At 33.1% G+C, this 17,398-nt stretch overlaps 2 protein-coding genes and 1 pseudogene across 3 annotated transcripts; 2 read left to right on the top strand and 1 right to left on the bottom strand.

The window, feature by feature from the left end:
* The first annotated feature begins 12 nt into the window (after positions 1-12).
* On the top strand, positions 13-2,238 carry LOC104780888 (scarecrow-like protein 7 pseudogene; annotated as a pseudogene). Its single transcript, XR_015596975.1, has one exon. The product of XR_015596975.1 is annotated as a scarecrow-like protein 7 pseudogene (transcript).
* A 1,960-nt stretch (positions 2,239-4,198) lies between these two features.
* LOC104780887 (uncharacterized) lies at positions 4,199-5,437 on the top strand. The gene is made up of 2 exons (XM_087509094.1): positions 4,199-4,700; positions 5,149-5,437. The coding sequence occupies exons 1-2, from the start codon at positions 4,235-4,237 to the stop codon at positions 5,187-5,189; spliced, it is 507 nt and encodes a 168-aa protein (XP_087365220.1). The 5' UTR covers positions 4,199-4,234; the 3' UTR covers positions 5,190-5,437.
* Positions 5,438-7,856: 2,419 nt separating this feature from the next.
* Positions 7,857-9,232, bottom strand: LOC104780886 (uncharacterized). The gene is made up of 4 exons (XM_010505427.3): positions 8,681-9,232; positions 8,533-8,606; positions 8,238-8,438; positions 7,857-8,139 (listed from the first exon to the last, which is right to left on the bottom strand). Exons 1-4 carry the CDS (start codon positions 9,008-9,010, stop codon positions 8,067-8,069), a joined length of 678 nt encoding a protein of 225 aa, XP_010503729.1. The 5' UTR covers positions 9,011-9,232; the 3' UTR covers positions 7,857-8,066.
* Between the last annotated feature and the right edge of the window lie 8,166 nt (positions 9,233-17,398).

The raw sequence follows: 17,398 nt of genomic DNA, 5'->3' as shown, positions 1-17,398 counted from the left end.
TTTATGTTTTGCCATAAACAAAGAACTGTGACTTTTATTACTAAAAACATACTTAAATAACAATTTATTCATAACTAACATATTGTAATTAAATAGGTGGAGATTCAATCATTCAAGTGATAATTAAATTTTAAATATAAAGATTTGTCCATTTTCTAGGACTGACCTTTCTCTCTCCCACCTTATTACAAAGTACAAATCTCTCTATCTCTCTCTCTTTTTCAAGATCTGAGCCTTACTCAATTAGAAACCACCACCGCACTAGAAACCCTTTCGTCGCGCATCGCCGGTGAGAGAGAACTAGCCGGAGAATGGTGTATATGCGCACTGACAGTGGAAATTTAATGGCTATAGCTCAACAACTCATCAAACAAAAGCAAGAACAAGAACAAGAACAAGAACAAGAGCAGCAAGAAAGACAACAACATGAACAAGAAACTCAGTCCTTTGGGTTTACTATTCCCAGTTCTGATTTATCCGATCCATTCCAAGTAACAACCGACCCGGTCTTCCCTTTCCCACACCTGGAGCACCATCATCAAAACGCCTTCGCTTCTGATGGCTTAAGGTTCATCGACGAAAAGTTCGGCTCTGACGAGTGGATGGAGAGTTTAATCAACGGTGGATATTCGTTGCAGACCAACCCAGACTTCCCAATCTACGGTCACGATCCGTTCGTCACATTCCCGAGTCAACTCAACCGAGTCAACAAAGTTGATGACTCAGCGACTCAACAACTCTCTCAGCCACCAGCTATGTAGAGTCCATCTCCGCCGTCACCACCACAACATCATCCTCCTCATCCTCCGCCTCCGCCGCCGCAGCCTGATTTTGACCTAAACCAACCGATTTTAAAAGCTATCCACGACTACGCACGTAAACCAAAAACTAAACCGGAAACATTAATCCAAATCCGAGAATCCGTATCAGAGTTGGGTAACCCGATAGTGAGAGTCGGGTTTTACTTCTTAGAAGCTCTGTCTCATAAAGAAACAGAGTCACCGCCGTCCTTGTTGTCGCTAGAAGATTTCATACTCTCATACAAAACCTTGAACGATGCATGCCCTTACTCAAAGTTCGCTCATTTAACAGCGAACCAAGCAATCCTCGAAGCGACGAACCAATCCCAAAACATTCACATCGTCGATTTCGAGATTTTTCAAGGTATCCAATGGTCTGCTATGTTACAAGCTTTAGCGACCCGAGCTTCCGATAAACCCACCCGGATCCGGGTTTCGGGTATACCCGCTCCGTCTCTTGGAGACTCACCGGAGATGTCTCTGATCGCTACTGGGAACCGTCTCCGTGATTTCGCGGCGATTTTGGATCTCAACTTCGAGTTTAACCCGGTTCTCACTCCGATTCAGTTATTAACCGGATCGAGTTTTCGGGTTGAACCGGATGAGGTTTTGGTTGTGAATTTTATGCTTGAGCTTTACAAGCTTCTTGATGAGACGGCGACGAGTGTTGGTACGGCTCTCCGGTTAGCTGGATCGTTAAACCCGAGGATTGTGACGCTTGGTGAATACGAAGTTAGTTTCAACCGGGTTGAGTTTTCTAACCGGGTTAAAAACTCTCTCCGGTTTTATTCCGCGGTTTTCGAGTCGCTTGAACCAAATTTGGAGCGAGATCCCAAAGAACGGTTGAGGGTTGAGAGAGTGTTGTTCGGTAGGAGGATATCGAATTTGGTTCGAACCAGTAATAGTAATAAACCGGAAACACGGTTTGAGCTAATGGAGGAGAAAAAACAATGGAGAGTGTTGGTGGAGAAAGCCGGTTTTGAGCTGGTTAAACCGAGCAATTATGCGGTTAGCCAAGCGAAACTGCTATTATGGAACTACAATTACAGCACCTTATATTCACTTGTTGAATCGGAGCCAGGTTTTATCTCCTTAGCTTGGAACTCCTCACCGTCTCCTTTTGGCGTTGACCCACCCGATTCAATCAATCTAATCCAAGCTGGACCGACCTGCCGGTTACTCTTCTTTCTTCCTATAGTTGATAAGTTTAATCTAGTGTTTTGAGTTGGTTTTTCAAAATTGTATTATTTGGGGAAATATATATATTTGGGATTTTCTCTGAAGTAGTGAAGTTTATTGAAAGTGGTTTTTGATTTGGTTGTATTTAGTCTCTAAAGCTATTTGTTTAGTCTTTCTAACTAGTGCTTGGAGTTGGAGTTATGGTTTGTTCTTTTTCCTTTTTTGTTCATTTGTAATAAGTATGTAACATTTGACTAGATATCTTTGGAGTAGACGAAAGAAGCTAAAGAAAAAAATGTATATGTTAAGTCTCACAAACATTTTTATTTGTTTCTAAGAATATGGTTTTATAAAAACAATTTTTGTTAACAAAAACACCTGGAATTATCCCCCTGAAATTGGGGAAATGTAGGGATAAAGTTTGATTTTGAAATTAGAGTATGATCTTTATCTTGTTGCATATGGTCCCATAAAAAGACACTAATGAAATTGAAATGCTCTTTAGGTCATTTTCACTGGGCCTTACTTCCCCAAATATTTTTTATTAAAAATTAATAAAATAATTCAGAAAGAGAGAAAAATAGAGAGAACTGATGCTTTAAGTGCTTGGGCTAGAATCGTTGCTCTGGGAATTTCTACACTTGTCCACTTTTCATTAGTTAAATATTAATTTCTTTTTTTTTTTTTGAGTAACACTGAAAAATTTATCTAGTATAGATGCTCTAAGATCTTTCACTAACACATCACTGATTCTTCCTTTTCATCATTTTTTTCCTCTTTTTTGTGACCACTTTTTCTTTGCCTATATTGTTTTGTTTACTTCATGACAAATTAATATGTACCAGATAATAAAATAGGAGCATTAAGACAAATTTATTAATAAGTAAAACGCCAAGAAGATATTAAAAAATAGTTGTGCACTTGCGAAGGAGCGCACTGACCCATTCACTCTTTCTGTGTCAGTCTGTCCTCTTCTGTTCAAAACTTCAAACGTGCCATGATGACGTCAACTCAAATCTCGATCTTCTTCGGTGGTGTTTTGGTCCCCATATCTCTCCCTCGCTGTTTCACGCGTACGCTACACTTTCTCTTAGTGGATCAATCCATTGCCATGTCTCGCCACTACTCTGAATCTGATTAAATTTTACTACACTAACGAAGATGCCATCAGCCCACTCTGTTACCTTTCTCTTGGCCCAAAAACAGGTAAGTGAGTTACTGCATATTGATGATTGTAAGAGACTTGATTTTGAGATAAGCTACCAAAAACCCATACATTTGAGACGATGTGTTAAGAGTCTTACATTCGAATATGAGATAAAACTTAAGTAAATAAGTAACAATCTATGGTTTTGAACTAGAAACCTATGAACTTTAACATGGTATGAGAATACATGTTTCACCTAAATTAAAGAGGGCAAGTAGAGTATATTGTTGATTATAAGGCATTTGATTTGAGATAGACTAGTAAAACCATCATTTTTACTTAAAGACGTACGTGTCAAGATTTCTACATTTAAAAGTGAGATGAAGTTAAAAGAAATGTAACAATCCAGTTATTGTAAACTTACCAAACAACTATCGAAAAAAATGGAAGTTAGTCGTCTTAGTTAAGTATTGGAAATAAATATAATTAACACTTCTGTAAACCAAAGTATAATTTAGAGTTCAACTTTCATTGACAACCCTGATTAAGTAATGATGTTGTAGTATTTTCCTATGAGATGAAACATCTTTCTTTGACCAATCATGAGCAGATTATTTTAAGTGGCATGTTCGCATCACGACGAGTGGCATATAAACAGTGTTCAATATGGAACATCCAAGCACATGATTGACAACCATGGTCCGTTGACTGCACGTTACCTTTTTAGATATTAATTTGAACTTTTTATGACCATAATTGTCGAGAATCACAGAGTCAGTAAGCAATAGAACAAACAAACAAAAAAACTAACAGAGGACAAATGGATATAGTTCTCACGTGTCTCCATGTGATCTTAAACTCCCTCAACATACGAAGATCAACATCATGCCAATGAAGGATAATATATAACACGTTTTGCTATAACTTTTCGGTCAAATATTCATATATAGAATATAGTCATATAGATCGAACTTGATGGATCGATGAGTTGGACTTGGACATTAAACATCTCATCACAAATTCCTATCCTATACTATATATAACAAAACCTACAACCCAAAGGCTTAAATCTCTCATTCTATTTAGTACTTGTAAAAAAAAAACACAAATGGCACGCTTAGAAATGCACAACTCCATAAATGGTGCTGCAAGAATCTCTTTCTCTAACGAGTTTGTCGAAATCAGATCGGAGAAGAGTAATGCTAAGATCAACAACATTAGCTCGAGAAGCTCTTTCTCCATGCACTCTGCTGATTTCGCTTTCTCAGTCACCGACTACGCCATGATCCCCGCCGATGAGATCTTCCTCAAAGGAAAGATCTTACCTTTCCAGGAGACCAGTCACGTCCACAGAACACTTAAAGAAGAGCTTCTTGTGGAAGAAGAGGGTTCTGGTGTCGATCGCAACATCTTTTCCCTCAGGCCACTATCGTTCCCTTCTTCATCTTTTTCTACTAAGGGCACGTGGAGGGAGATGTTGGGCCTTAAGAGGACTCATGTTAGATCTAAGATCACTGATGAAGTCAGTGAGGCAAATGTTTATTCAATGAGTCAAGATCACAAAACAATCTCAAGTATGCAAACGTTCCTTCTGGCTAGCTAGTCTCGAAATTAGTAAAATAATCTCATTCTCATTAATTTTAATAAAAGTATATAATTGGGTTATATACAATTGATCAGGCCTAAACCAAAGCCTCTAAACCAGCTAATCCAAACTATACAGACTCTAAATTAAACCAAATTAATCTGAAATATATACAATGAGAACCATATACTATAATGAAAACCAAAGATTATTTCCATTTAAAACGTTCTCTATTGTTAACCATTGTTGAATTCATAGTGGAACTATTCAAACCTTGATTCAAAAAGTCTCAGTGTTTTCATAGGGATAACTATTAACTAGTCTATTCTAGAATTTATTCTCTCAAAATTCTCAAATCTATAAATGCGGGTTCTGATGAAATGGGTGTATTTTTCATATTTTGTTAATTTTAGCTAATAAAAATTCTTGGAATTCAGGAAATGTTGCGACGAAGGACTGTCAAGTTGCAGATACATGATGCCCGAATTGTAGAGCTTTCACTTTAATTTCTAGAAATTAATTTAGATTATTTATGATAATCTAGATTGACTGTATCTATATGTTCTTTGGGGGAAGATGGTTCCAACAAGAATTTTTGGTTCACGTGTTTTGTTGTTCTTGTCAGTGTTTTGTTTTGTTGTGGAAACAATAATTTGGTCGGAACGTCTCTGTTTTTCATGCAAGTGATGATTTGTGTGTATAAGAAAAAACAAAACAAAAAGTTTTTATCACTTTTAGTTTATAAATACAGTTTAAACACACAATGACATATATCTATATATATATTTTTGAAGTATATTTTGGGGTTTATCATTTTATTTGTACTTATTTAAAAACTTATTTACAAAATTAATCTCTAAATTTTTTTCAAAAATAGCATTATTTCAGATTTTTTTTCTAAATATTTTACATACCATTCCAACTAAAAAAAAATACAGCAGAATCAATATGAAAACATAAACTATAATATTTAACCACACCTTCTATTATGTATTGAAGATATTCTAGCTCTGAATCCTTTGCAAACAAAGAAAACAACAATTTGATTCCTATTTTGTTTTCCAAAACATGTGAGCTTTGATTCTTAACTTAAGAAGAACGTCGATTCACATTTATTTAAATATTATAATTAATATTTAAAATTAAAAATGTTAAAATACTATATAATATGGTTATATAGTAGATGAGTTATTTTTTTCACAAAATAGAAATTTTATTTCATTTTAAAGAGGACATATTGGGATTAATAAAATATCATTAAATTTATGCTAACGTGGGTTAAATTCTCATTTTATTATTTGTCAATACTATTAATATTAGAATATTTGACATATAAAAATTAAGTTGATTTAACTAAGATTGTGTAAAATAATTAAATTATTAGAAAAATGTGACTTAATCATAGCGTATAAATGACTTACTATGTATTTAGATCTCTTATTTTTTGTAGTAGTAAATAAAAATCAAAATACAATCTCAAACACTAAACAAAACAAACTAACCAAACAAATGGTCATGAACTATATTGCAGATTAAAAAATTAATATAAACATTTAACCGCACAAATGGTCGGAAAATTTAGTTATTACTCTATTTGGAAAACATCCAATATTTAATAAACATATACAATATAAAAAAGAAATAATAATAAAAATTATATGCAAGCAGTGTACCGCAATTTAAAATCTAGTATATATAGAAAACTATGGCTCATAAAACCTTTGTCAAAAGAATGTAATGCCTGGGTTGAAAGCACTAAAAATCCAAAACTATATATATATATATATGACTGATTGTTCTAGAAAAGATTTCGGAAAAGACAAAGGCCGAATACATAAAAGTGCTTAAGAACGAGAAAAATAAACAGTATGAGGGTTTGGTCGTGTGTTCTTTATGGAATACAATCATGATATACATTTTAGAACTTTTGTACATTTGATTCAATATTTTGATTATCACGATTGGTTGATTGAAGAGAAAGCTTCAATTTTAATATAATTCTCAAAATTGGGCCATCGAGTCCAACTTATAAAAAAAATAAGCCGAGAAAAAAAGATTCCAATTTTGCAACACTCTTTACCAATTCTTGGCAAAAAAAACAAAATAGAAGAAACAAGGAAAAAAGTAAAAAAAAAAAAGTCTATTACCTCGTGGTATTTAGTGTACGTACATATTCTTCTCGCATCTTTTTGTGTTGTTGTGCCAGCTTCTTTTTAACCGATCAGTACAACAGTACGACAAAATTTAAACATTTTAATCATAACCACTGAAATTTCTAGTTGAATCTTTTGAGTTGTAGTGTTTTTAAAGTAAGAGCGATAATAATGACCAAAAAAAAAACCAGAAAAGGAGAGACCAAAACAAAAGGAAGAGAAAGTTGTAAATAAAGTCATTCTTGGTTTAGGAAATTAATAAGAGAGAGTTATAATAATGTCAGAGTTAGTATGAAAAGATTTGTGACTGACTCATTTTATTTTACTGATAGAAAGCGACCCAGAAATACACACCAATCATGTCGCAATTCGAGCTTTAGGTCCATTCTTTGGTCCTGGACTAGCTTTTTCAATTTAATACTACTACTAGTCTACTACTATAGATCCCTTTTTTTTTGCCAGTAGAGATTTTAGGAGAAATAACTAAATATTTTTGCTACTGAAATGATGAACAATAATACCTAAAATCCACGTTACACAGAAGTAAAATTAAGTAACTAAGAAGGGCTATTTTGTGTTTCAAATATGATTTTTTTTTTTTTTATCTGTATATTGTAAGAAGTTATTATATGTATTTTGTTAATATCAATATATACCATGTGATGCACAAGTTTGTAGTTAATCAAATCACTAGACACTAGAGTAGCAGCATGTACATCCAAGTGAGAAAAAACTAGTAACTTTTACACTGAAACAAAGCCTGATGAACAAACAGTAAATATTCCTTTACGACGACAGCCTTTGCTTCCTTTTTTTTTTCTGATTATTATCTACACTCTATTTTATTTTTCAATGTCAAAAAAAAAAATCAAATATGATTTCTTTTATTTTTCAAACTTACAAATAAAATGGTAGTACTAGTAGTAATATTCATTTTTAGGCTTTTTCTTGATAATTATTTCTGTAATTACTGCTTTGTTAAAAACTTATAATCAAGAATAAAACATGAAATCTAATTATATACTTGTGAAAGACAAAACGAAATTTGAAGTACATTTTACTAAATTATTTGAGGGAAAGAAAGAAAGAAAGAAAGAAAGAGAGAAAGATATATCTACATTTGGGATTTTGTTAAGCAGAGATATGAATTACAGAAAGAGATCAAGTACTTTGGGTGTTGGGTGAGTCTTTCATGATCAGCTTCATGGATTCAATTTAACCCACTCGTATCGTCCACCTTGTATTGGCTCCTCTTTCTCAAAATCAAAGTTATACCTACAAAAAAAAAAATTAGAAATAACAATCATTCTCCAATTACTCCTAAGTTCATTGTAAAATTTGAATTTTAATTAAAAGGAAAAAGAAAGCAATACTTGATAGAAGATTCCAAGATTTGATTGCGTAAATTACTCTCCGCCGCTTGGAAAAAATCATCTAACTCAGTTTCATTCACCGTCTTCGTCACACAACTCTTCTTCTTCTTATTCATCTTTAACCGACGACGTGACTTTACAACAACATCTTCTTCTGAATCCATCGATGATTCCTCCTCCTCACCATTTGAATCTCTCCTCCTGATAAATTTTTATTTATAGAAAATTTTAAAAAATTAAGAACTGAATTTTTTTTCCAAAAACTCGAAAACTCTTTAATAACAAAAAAAAAAACCTCTTATTAAAATCATCATAAATCCATGACGTTCCACTTTGATCATCATCATCATCATCTTCACCGTTATTTTCCTGGAAAAATCAAAAATTCAAAAATCTGGAAATCAAAAAAAAAAAAAAAAAAAATCAAAGAAGAAGATGATCACCTCGACATAATCTACAAATTCGATTCTCCGTTTCGATTTCTCTTCCAATCTAATACTTGAACAACACGACTCTTCTCCGATTTGATAGTCCTCTTCTTCTTCAGCCGAAGAATCTCGCCGTCGAACTATTACAACACTCGTCTCCGACGCTCCAGCTGAATTCCTATCCACCGTTCCACCACCACGATTATTCGTCGCCTGTACGACGCACGGCGACGATATTATCCTTGATGATTCCACCTCCTCCTCCTCCATCTTCCTCCTCTTCACCGGCGTCGTTACTCCATTTTCTTCCACCGATTCTCGTTCTCTTCTCCTTACCGCCGCCATTATCTCCGACGAACGTCACCTTTCTTCTAGATCTCTCTCTCTTTCTCTCTCTTTCTAAAATCCACTCGTTTGTGTTCTCTCTCTCTATAGCTCTCGCGTTTTGTTCTGTTATAGATGGTGACGATTGATTTTTAATCGTAGTATTTTTAACGGTCACGATTAACTCTTGTCGTTTTCACTTGATAAAAAGGAATAAATAAAATTTTTAAAAAAAGCCTTCGTGTGAAGTAGGAATAGTGTAACGGGATATTTGACGGCGCCGTAGATAGATCGGTGATGTTATTTCACTATGTGGTCGACACGTGTCCCTTAAATTGCTACTACTTCCGTTACAACAGTTTCTAAACGTTAAAGAATTAGTTGTCTAATCTTTTCTTAGGAGGGGGGGGGATTATTGAGTTTTTGAATTTGAAAATTTATAGTTTTTATTTTAATAGAGTTGTTTGGTTTTTCCAGAATAATTCTCGTGGTTTTAAGATAAGATTGGTGGATTTGTTTAATTTTTTTGTTTTGGATGTAATAATTGTGAGTTTTAGATTTGAAATACAATATTATCCGTAGGTTTATAGAGATTTAACGATAATGCCATTGAATCATCATCACTAGTTCAGGGACGACGAACAAATTGGAAGACCATCCCGAATTTACACAGTGACACTCAAATAAGTTTAGTTAACGCATATATACATATTTTTATACGGTTGGGTTAAATTTGAAGTGGGACAATGTTTAAATGGTAGGTTAGGGAAATGAATTTTTCGTTGGGTAAAAAATAAAAATAAAATGAAATTTCTATAAAGTAAAAAATATCCACCATCTTGTCGTTCATATATAAATTTTTTGAGTTTTCACCAAAACACAATGTCTGCAAATCCATCACACCATTCAATTTAATAATATATGCCCACGAGCTGCCTACTCAATCATTACTAAACTGCGTCGCTCTGTTTTTTTTTGTGTGTGGTGTGCATCCACTATTAGTCGATTACAATGTGTAATGTCTATGCATGTACAGTTTGGTGCAATATGATGGCAAATTATGAAATCTTTTCGTCAGATGTATGAGTGAAACTAACATCCAATTTTATACCTATGTGTCATATATATTATGGAATCAGAAAGAAATGGTGAACAACAATACTCTATATAACATATTTCAAATTCGAATAAATGTATATTAATTATTCACTTTAAAAAAATATCAAAGTTACCCGCTTACCGCAACAATCACTATTTATACAAGGAAATCAAATATTTATGTCTCTATAGTTTTAAAATTTGTCTGTGAACTATGATTCGTTTTGATTGATAATTATCAATTTTAATTGCGATAATAGTTATTGAAAAACATAACTTTTAGATATGTCCCAGTTTTTATCCAAATATACATAAAGACTGTGTCTATCATGAAAAGTGAATTTGTAACACAACTCAATATATCTTTTTAGTAGAAAAAGATGTCCAATAAAACGAAAAAGGACTTAAGTGAATGCAGACAAGGGCACATGGGATCTTTAGTGATTTTGTATAGTGTGGGCACGAAATTTCATATTCAATAAAGTCTATCATGATCATGATCATGATCATGATCATGATCATAATTTGTAGTTACGCATCAAAATGTTAGTTCGCGTTATTGACTACAAGTCTACAACACTTTTCTGTCTTTCTCTTTTCAATATATCAAACAGACCTCAGTTTCATAACCAATTTACTAATGGAAGTATTCAATTTAAATCTGGCATACATAAAACTACAACAAATTAAAGAGACTTATTAAATCGGATAATATTGTACAGTTTTACAAAACATTTGCGATTCTGTAGACCATATATCGCGAAGCAAGCTTGTCGTTTCTCCATTTTTGTAGATGGCTAAAGTTTTAAATTGAGGTTGATGTGCTTAATAATAGTGTTTGATTAACGGGTTGGTGATGGTATTGAGTTGGAAAACACACACAAGCCTTTCATTAAACTCCATATTTGATGTAAAAAAAACATTGTTAATTTTGTGTTCAGTAATGTTTTCCTTTTTGAATCAAACCTTGATTAGATGACGTTTCATAGTTTTGGCTGTTTCATACGAGATTAACGTAATTTACAAATTTAATTTGTGGGGATCATGTATAGGTGTGAAGCTATATCACATGATTCACAACCACTGTTGGATTGTCAAAATAAAAAGTTAACAGAATGATAATTGATGGAGGTGGGTGGACCCGGGAGGACCCTAAAAGCTAGGCTAAATATTCCATACTAAACGTTAATTAAATTTATCAAACTAAAATGTAATATACTGATTAACAAATGCTAATGCCACGACGCAATATTGTCCTTTTATGACTTATAGACAGTTTTTTGGGGGTTTATATATTAGTCTGAAACATTTGAGCATGATCGACGAGACAAAACAAAAACGATAATTAAGTTGATAAACTACTAACTAATCAGAGTAACAAACAAAATTAGTTACATTTGTTAATTCTTTAAAAAAAAATGATTACGTTGTGTATTTGTATTGTGTTGTATTGTAGTGAACGTTTCTTTCGCCATTATTTGTGAGACGCGAATGATTGGAAACTTTAACTTTACTTAGAAACTTTTTACTATGACAGGCCTATCTTAAGAATATTATCAAATTGCATGCAATAAGTAACTCCAAGTTTTGACAAAAAAGAAAAAAGTAACTCCAAGTTAACAAATAAATATTTTTGGAAGGTTCAAGGTTGAGTCCTTTGTGTCTCTATTAAATGAAATCTCTCCCTCTTTACGAACAAGATTTTAAGTGGATTATTGGAGTTTCTGTTAGAAAGTAGGAGTAATGATTTCTGTTTTGACAATATTATCAGAAATTAGTATCGACATCAAAGAAATTACATCTCACTGTATAAAATAAGTAGGGTATGTCAACAACTTTTTTTTTTTGTCAAACAACTTGATTTGAATTTAAGTAATATCAAGTACAAAGGAGGGATACAAAGATCCAAAGTCTGAAAAAAAGGTAAACAAAAAAGGCATTCTCCAATGCCAAACAAAGATAGATAAATTACATTGACCATTAATTTAAGAGAGCTTTGAGTCACTAACTAAGAAGCAAATGACACATGAGAGATCATGGTATGTCGATAACTCTTCCACGAGGATTTTCATGGAAGGTGAGATGGTCCTTGTCAAACAAAGACTAGGAGACGTTGAAAGTGTAGTCATGGCTAAGCGTTTCACCGGCATGAGCAGAGCTACTTGAGGTAGTACAAGGGCCATAACAGGAGACTTCATGAGCTTGGGAGCAAAAGAACTCACCAATGAAGCTATTAGGAGGATGCGCCTAAAATAAGTGAAGGGCCGTAACATAACAGGTGGAGTCTCTCTCGCATAAGAGCCTTGGCTATGGAGATTAAGGCTTCCACACAAAGTTTGTAGCCGGCGTAACACATACAAGTAATAACTCAAATTAACTGGTGTTTGGTGAATGGTGGTTGCTAATGGTATTAGCATTGGAGGATGGCTGAAGTCGCTAGCTAGAATTGACAAAGGGTGATTATTGGCTAAGGGTCTACCAAAGACATAATCAAGCTGGTGGCAATATAAATTCAGAACTAAATCGCCTAAACACTTCTGAGCCAAGGGAGAAGGGATTATTACCATATAAAGAGCAAATACCAGGGTTTTATCTAACTGATTAAACAAGCATGGCAGTCCAATCGGTGTATTCCGCAGAAGGAGTCTTCGGCCTAAGCGGGTATACTCACGATCTGGACCATGATACGAGCTATGACTTGTTAAAGAGAAAGAATAGGTTGACCTGATTTTTTGGACAATGAGCTTAGAATAATGAACTGTTAATGGGCCGGCTTTGTGGATCAAGCCCACCAAGAGAACACTAGGGTTTTCACATGATGGCCAACAATATGACAAACTGCGGCGGCTGGTCAGAGTGGGTGAATGAATTGGACGTGAGAGGAGCATCTCCGGTGAACACAGAATCATCCTTGCCAAGCTCTGATGGTGGCGAGTGGTTAGAGCGGAGGTCCAAACGTTTGGTAAAACCATGACCCTGAAGAAAGGTTCGCTGTGCGCCGTCGACGTCTTCTCCCGGAAAGGCGCATCTGATGGCTTAAAAGAAAGATCTTTTGCCATCAACAAAACCAAGGTGAAGGCTTCTTCAGGTGAGAACAGGATTCCGATTTTTGACTTGTACAAAGCAGTGGACAATCGATCCGCTATCGCAGAAGCTGGGTTTATGTAGAGAAAGGTGGAGTTCGCCGGAAGACACCTTCTGTCTTTGTGATAGAACCAGCCCAGATCTGGAATTTGCATGATTATAAGGAGTTGCCCAAAGGTAAAAAAATGGGGGAAAATGCAAAAGAGGAAAAGAAAATAAAGAAAGATTGAAGCAGGGAAGAAATAAAGCAGAGGAACTCCCGACGTCGGCGAGCCGAAGCTCCGCCAACACCAGAAAAAGTTTGAGAAAACATTGCTTCGATGTCTGCGCTTGGGAGAGAAAAGTCGTCTATCCTATTTTATTTGGTCAGTTTGCTTGTTAGGTTAGGTATGTCAACAACTAAGATCTATCTTTTTCGGATAAAATATCCTTCAATCTAGTGCAACATATTAAATGCAAAATGCCACAATTAAATGCTCTTGTAAAACAATTTATTACAGCAACAAAAAAAAATATTTGAAAACACGACTTATACGACGTGACATATAGTCTAAGAGAACCTCGATAGTAAATTAGTAATAATGATAAAAAAGTTCTTGTTAGACTTAAGAAATTGTATAATCGTTTGATATTATTACCTTCGTTATAATTTTTTTATAATAATTTATACTAGGATTTCACCCGCGGTACACAGCGAAACTAAATTATAAATTATTGTATTTTAAATAATAATTTTTAATTTATTTAGTTTTCAAATTCTCAATTAATTAACTTTTGTCTAATTAATTTAGAATTTTGTGTAGAAAAATTTTCTTCTTCTTACGTCTTATAAAGTTTATAACTTAATTACATTAAATTTGTTATTAGATAGAATATAAAATTTTAGATTTGTTTTATTCTCTAGAATTAAACAAAAGTATATGCCTATATAGTATGTTAGTGTATATTTTTATGTGTATTTAATTTTATTTCTTTTTGGAATATTAAGAATGTGTTATAGTATGTGTAATATTTTGTAATTCATATACTAAATAATTTATAAGTTAATTTTCAAAACTATGATTACAAATGTATAGTATATATGAGATAAACTAATAGTTTTAGTGTAGGTTCTATAGTCCAAATCCATCAGGCAACATGTTCAAAAAATTTTAATCCGCAAAATCTCATCATACGAAACCCGTGAAAGTAAAAATTAGTTTTAAATACGTTGAGATCAAGGCATTGAGATCAAAAATCTCGGCCACGGATCCTCCTCCAAGATCGAAAATCAATTCGTTTATTGATTAGGCCGATTATTTAGGAAATTTGTGTATGGAGAAAATATTATTTTGTAAAATTGGAAACTTAATATTAATTAAATTAATTATAAACTTAATACTTAATGTTAAAGAGAGAGATTCTGATTGTTTTGGAAATTTATTTAAGATGGGAAATCTTGTTTTCAAAAATAGAAACTTAATATTAATTAATTAAATGAAAAAAATTAATAATTAATGCTAATGGTATATTTGTAAATAGGTATAAACTTCAAGATTTATTTCATAAATATCTTCAAAAATGTATATATAGATAGTTAGTTAGCTACACATATGGTTACACTCATTCTACGCATCCATAAACCAAAACATTGAATATAACTAAAAAGAAATTCGAGTGGAGAAAAAATCAGCAACAAGCTGAAAATTATATTTTGATAAATAAAGTGTATAATGTAACTTCATCTGCCAAAGAAAGCTGACGAGAACTTTATCTAATTAAAGAGATGAAATAATGATATATTTTTATTTTAAAGGAAAATTTAGAAAGGAAATAAGTGATGTAGTGTTTTCTGTGTACTTTTGAAAATTATACTCGAAACTCAATTATAGTGGGGAAAAAAAAGCAATCACCTTTTTAAGTCGAACTTTTTCTTTTTCTTCCTATGGATTTCCCAAGAGGCTCCAATAAACCCTACAAAGACTCTCTTTCCGAAAGGGAGATTCATGAGTTTAATTTTTATTTATTGAATTTAAAGCTGATTCATCTTTCTTCTTCGATTAAATATCGATGGAGGCATGGAAAGATGCCAATATTCACGTGGTTTTCGTCTCTGTCAACCTTTTCTTATGTAAAATGAAAAAGAAACTAAACTTTTCATGCGTTGCTTATGAAAGATATCAAATATTATTGGAACATATTTGTTGATTGATAAATATACAAATGGAGAAGCGTGTCATCGTTTTTTGGAGTCATCACATGTATCATCAAATGTTGTTATTTAAATGAAACGAAAGAAATTTACTAAAGTAATTTATTGGACCAGTCGAAACAATATCGTGTTTTAAATTCATTAGGAAACTGTATGTATTATTTGACGATCATATTCACCTTGAAAAAGTAATCACTAATTAGATGATAGAAATTAGGATCATTTTTTTATTTTTATAAAATTTCAAATTAGAATCGGTGGATAAAATTAGTAATGCTACATTCTAGAAAGACCAACGAGAAACCCATAAAAACGACTTCGTTAATCTTGTTACTTTTCAGTTAGTTAAATAAAACAAAATTGGTTTTGTGGATTACGCCGCAAATAATGTATGGCCGAAATTTGTTAGTCAATTTGCATTACCACTTAAAACCCCTATATATAGAGATCGAGAAGCTAGATATATGCATGTTCGTGTAAGACACAGAGACGTCAGACGATGTATCCAAATTGTAATAAATATACACACCTAATGATAATTGGCATGATGGTGAACTAGCAGATAGGGCCGGCCCAGAGGGGAATCAACCCAAGCGAGCGTTTAGGGTCTCAAATTTTTTTCTTTTTATCTTTAACAAATAAGGCTTTTTTCGAAGTTTTATTTAAGTAAGTCTGTAAAAAAATGTTTAATTTTATAAAAGATACATAGATTTTTGATTGAAAATGTTTAATTAGTATGAATTGGGTTAAAAATTTCAACTTATAGTGTGAATCTATTAAAAAAAAGTCCATAATTTTTTTCCTTTAATAGAAGGGGTACAAACAAAAAACTATTCTAAAACCTCTAAACCGGATTATGCGTAGCCAGCGTAGGGCACCTAATAATACCAGACCGGCAAGAGGATAAGCTACATTTTTTTTAGATGTTAGAAGCTATGCAAATAGCTAGAGCCCCAAATAATTAAATACATTTACATCTACCTAAATGCATGTACGTATCCACGTAATAAAACTCTCGCATATGTATAAAAACACCACGATATACGTATATGGGTTGGTTGGGTTACTTGGGTACAGGGTATATAGTAATACTAGCAAATGCACGTGGTCACATGCCACCACCCATACCATACGGCAAATTTCCTATATATATAGTCAAACCAAACCAATGGACTGGTTACGTATAAAAGTTTATAAGATTGTGCTGATATATTATTAGGGTAGTGACACTTTTATGGCCGAAAGGTTGCTGAACATGAATTGATAGTAATAATTAATTTTGTTTAATAATATCATCAATCATTGGAGAAAGTTTTCACTGGATTCAGAATGACATATTAATTACAAAAAGTGTAAATTGTTTAATGGTTGTCAACATTTTGATTGGAATAATATTACTCCCTTCGTTTCAAAATATATGATGTTTTAACTAAAACACGCAGATTAAAATGTCCTTACTTTTAACATATTCAACCAATCATAAACAATATTACATAATATAACATACTAAAATAATTTAAAAGTTACATAGAAACTTGAAAACATCATATATTATGAAACAGAAAACTTCTCTAAAACATTTTATAGTTTGAAACGGAAGGAGTATTATTTACTTAATTGCACTCGAGTTTTTAAATGCAAACGTAATTTTAACAAGGTCATTTTTTTTTTGTTTTCCGTATTACGTATGAATAAGAGTGTAGTGTGACACGTTATTAAAACGTCGAACATGAGAATTCTCCGTACGAACTTTCTAGCATTGGACTAACCTTCCCAAATGAGCATCTCGGGTAGGAAACTAATTAAGCATCAGCATGCTCCTACCAACTGTCCTATGATAAAAGTTTACAAAGCCCACTAGTAGAGAGTATACACGTATTGTAGAACTAGAACACTTATAAGCAGAGTCACAAACACAAGCAGCTTCTCCGACTCATGATTCATGAATAGCTTCCAAACAATATCAGCGAGTTTCATAAAAATTCAAACCACTATGTATCTCCTCTGTTTCTTCTTCTTTGTTTCTCACTTTTGTA

The sequence above is a fragment of the Camelina sativa genome, chromosome 4 (assembly GCF_030686135.1).
Source record: "Camelina sativa cultivar CO46 ecotype springtype chromosome 4, ASM3068613v1".
Classification (NCBI taxonomy): Eukaryota; Viridiplantae; Streptophyta; class Magnoliopsida; order Brassicales; family Brassicaceae; genus Camelina; species Camelina sativa.
The sequence above is the reverse complement of the archived record's forward strand: the minus strand, read 5'-3'. Positions and strand labels throughout refer to the sequence as shown.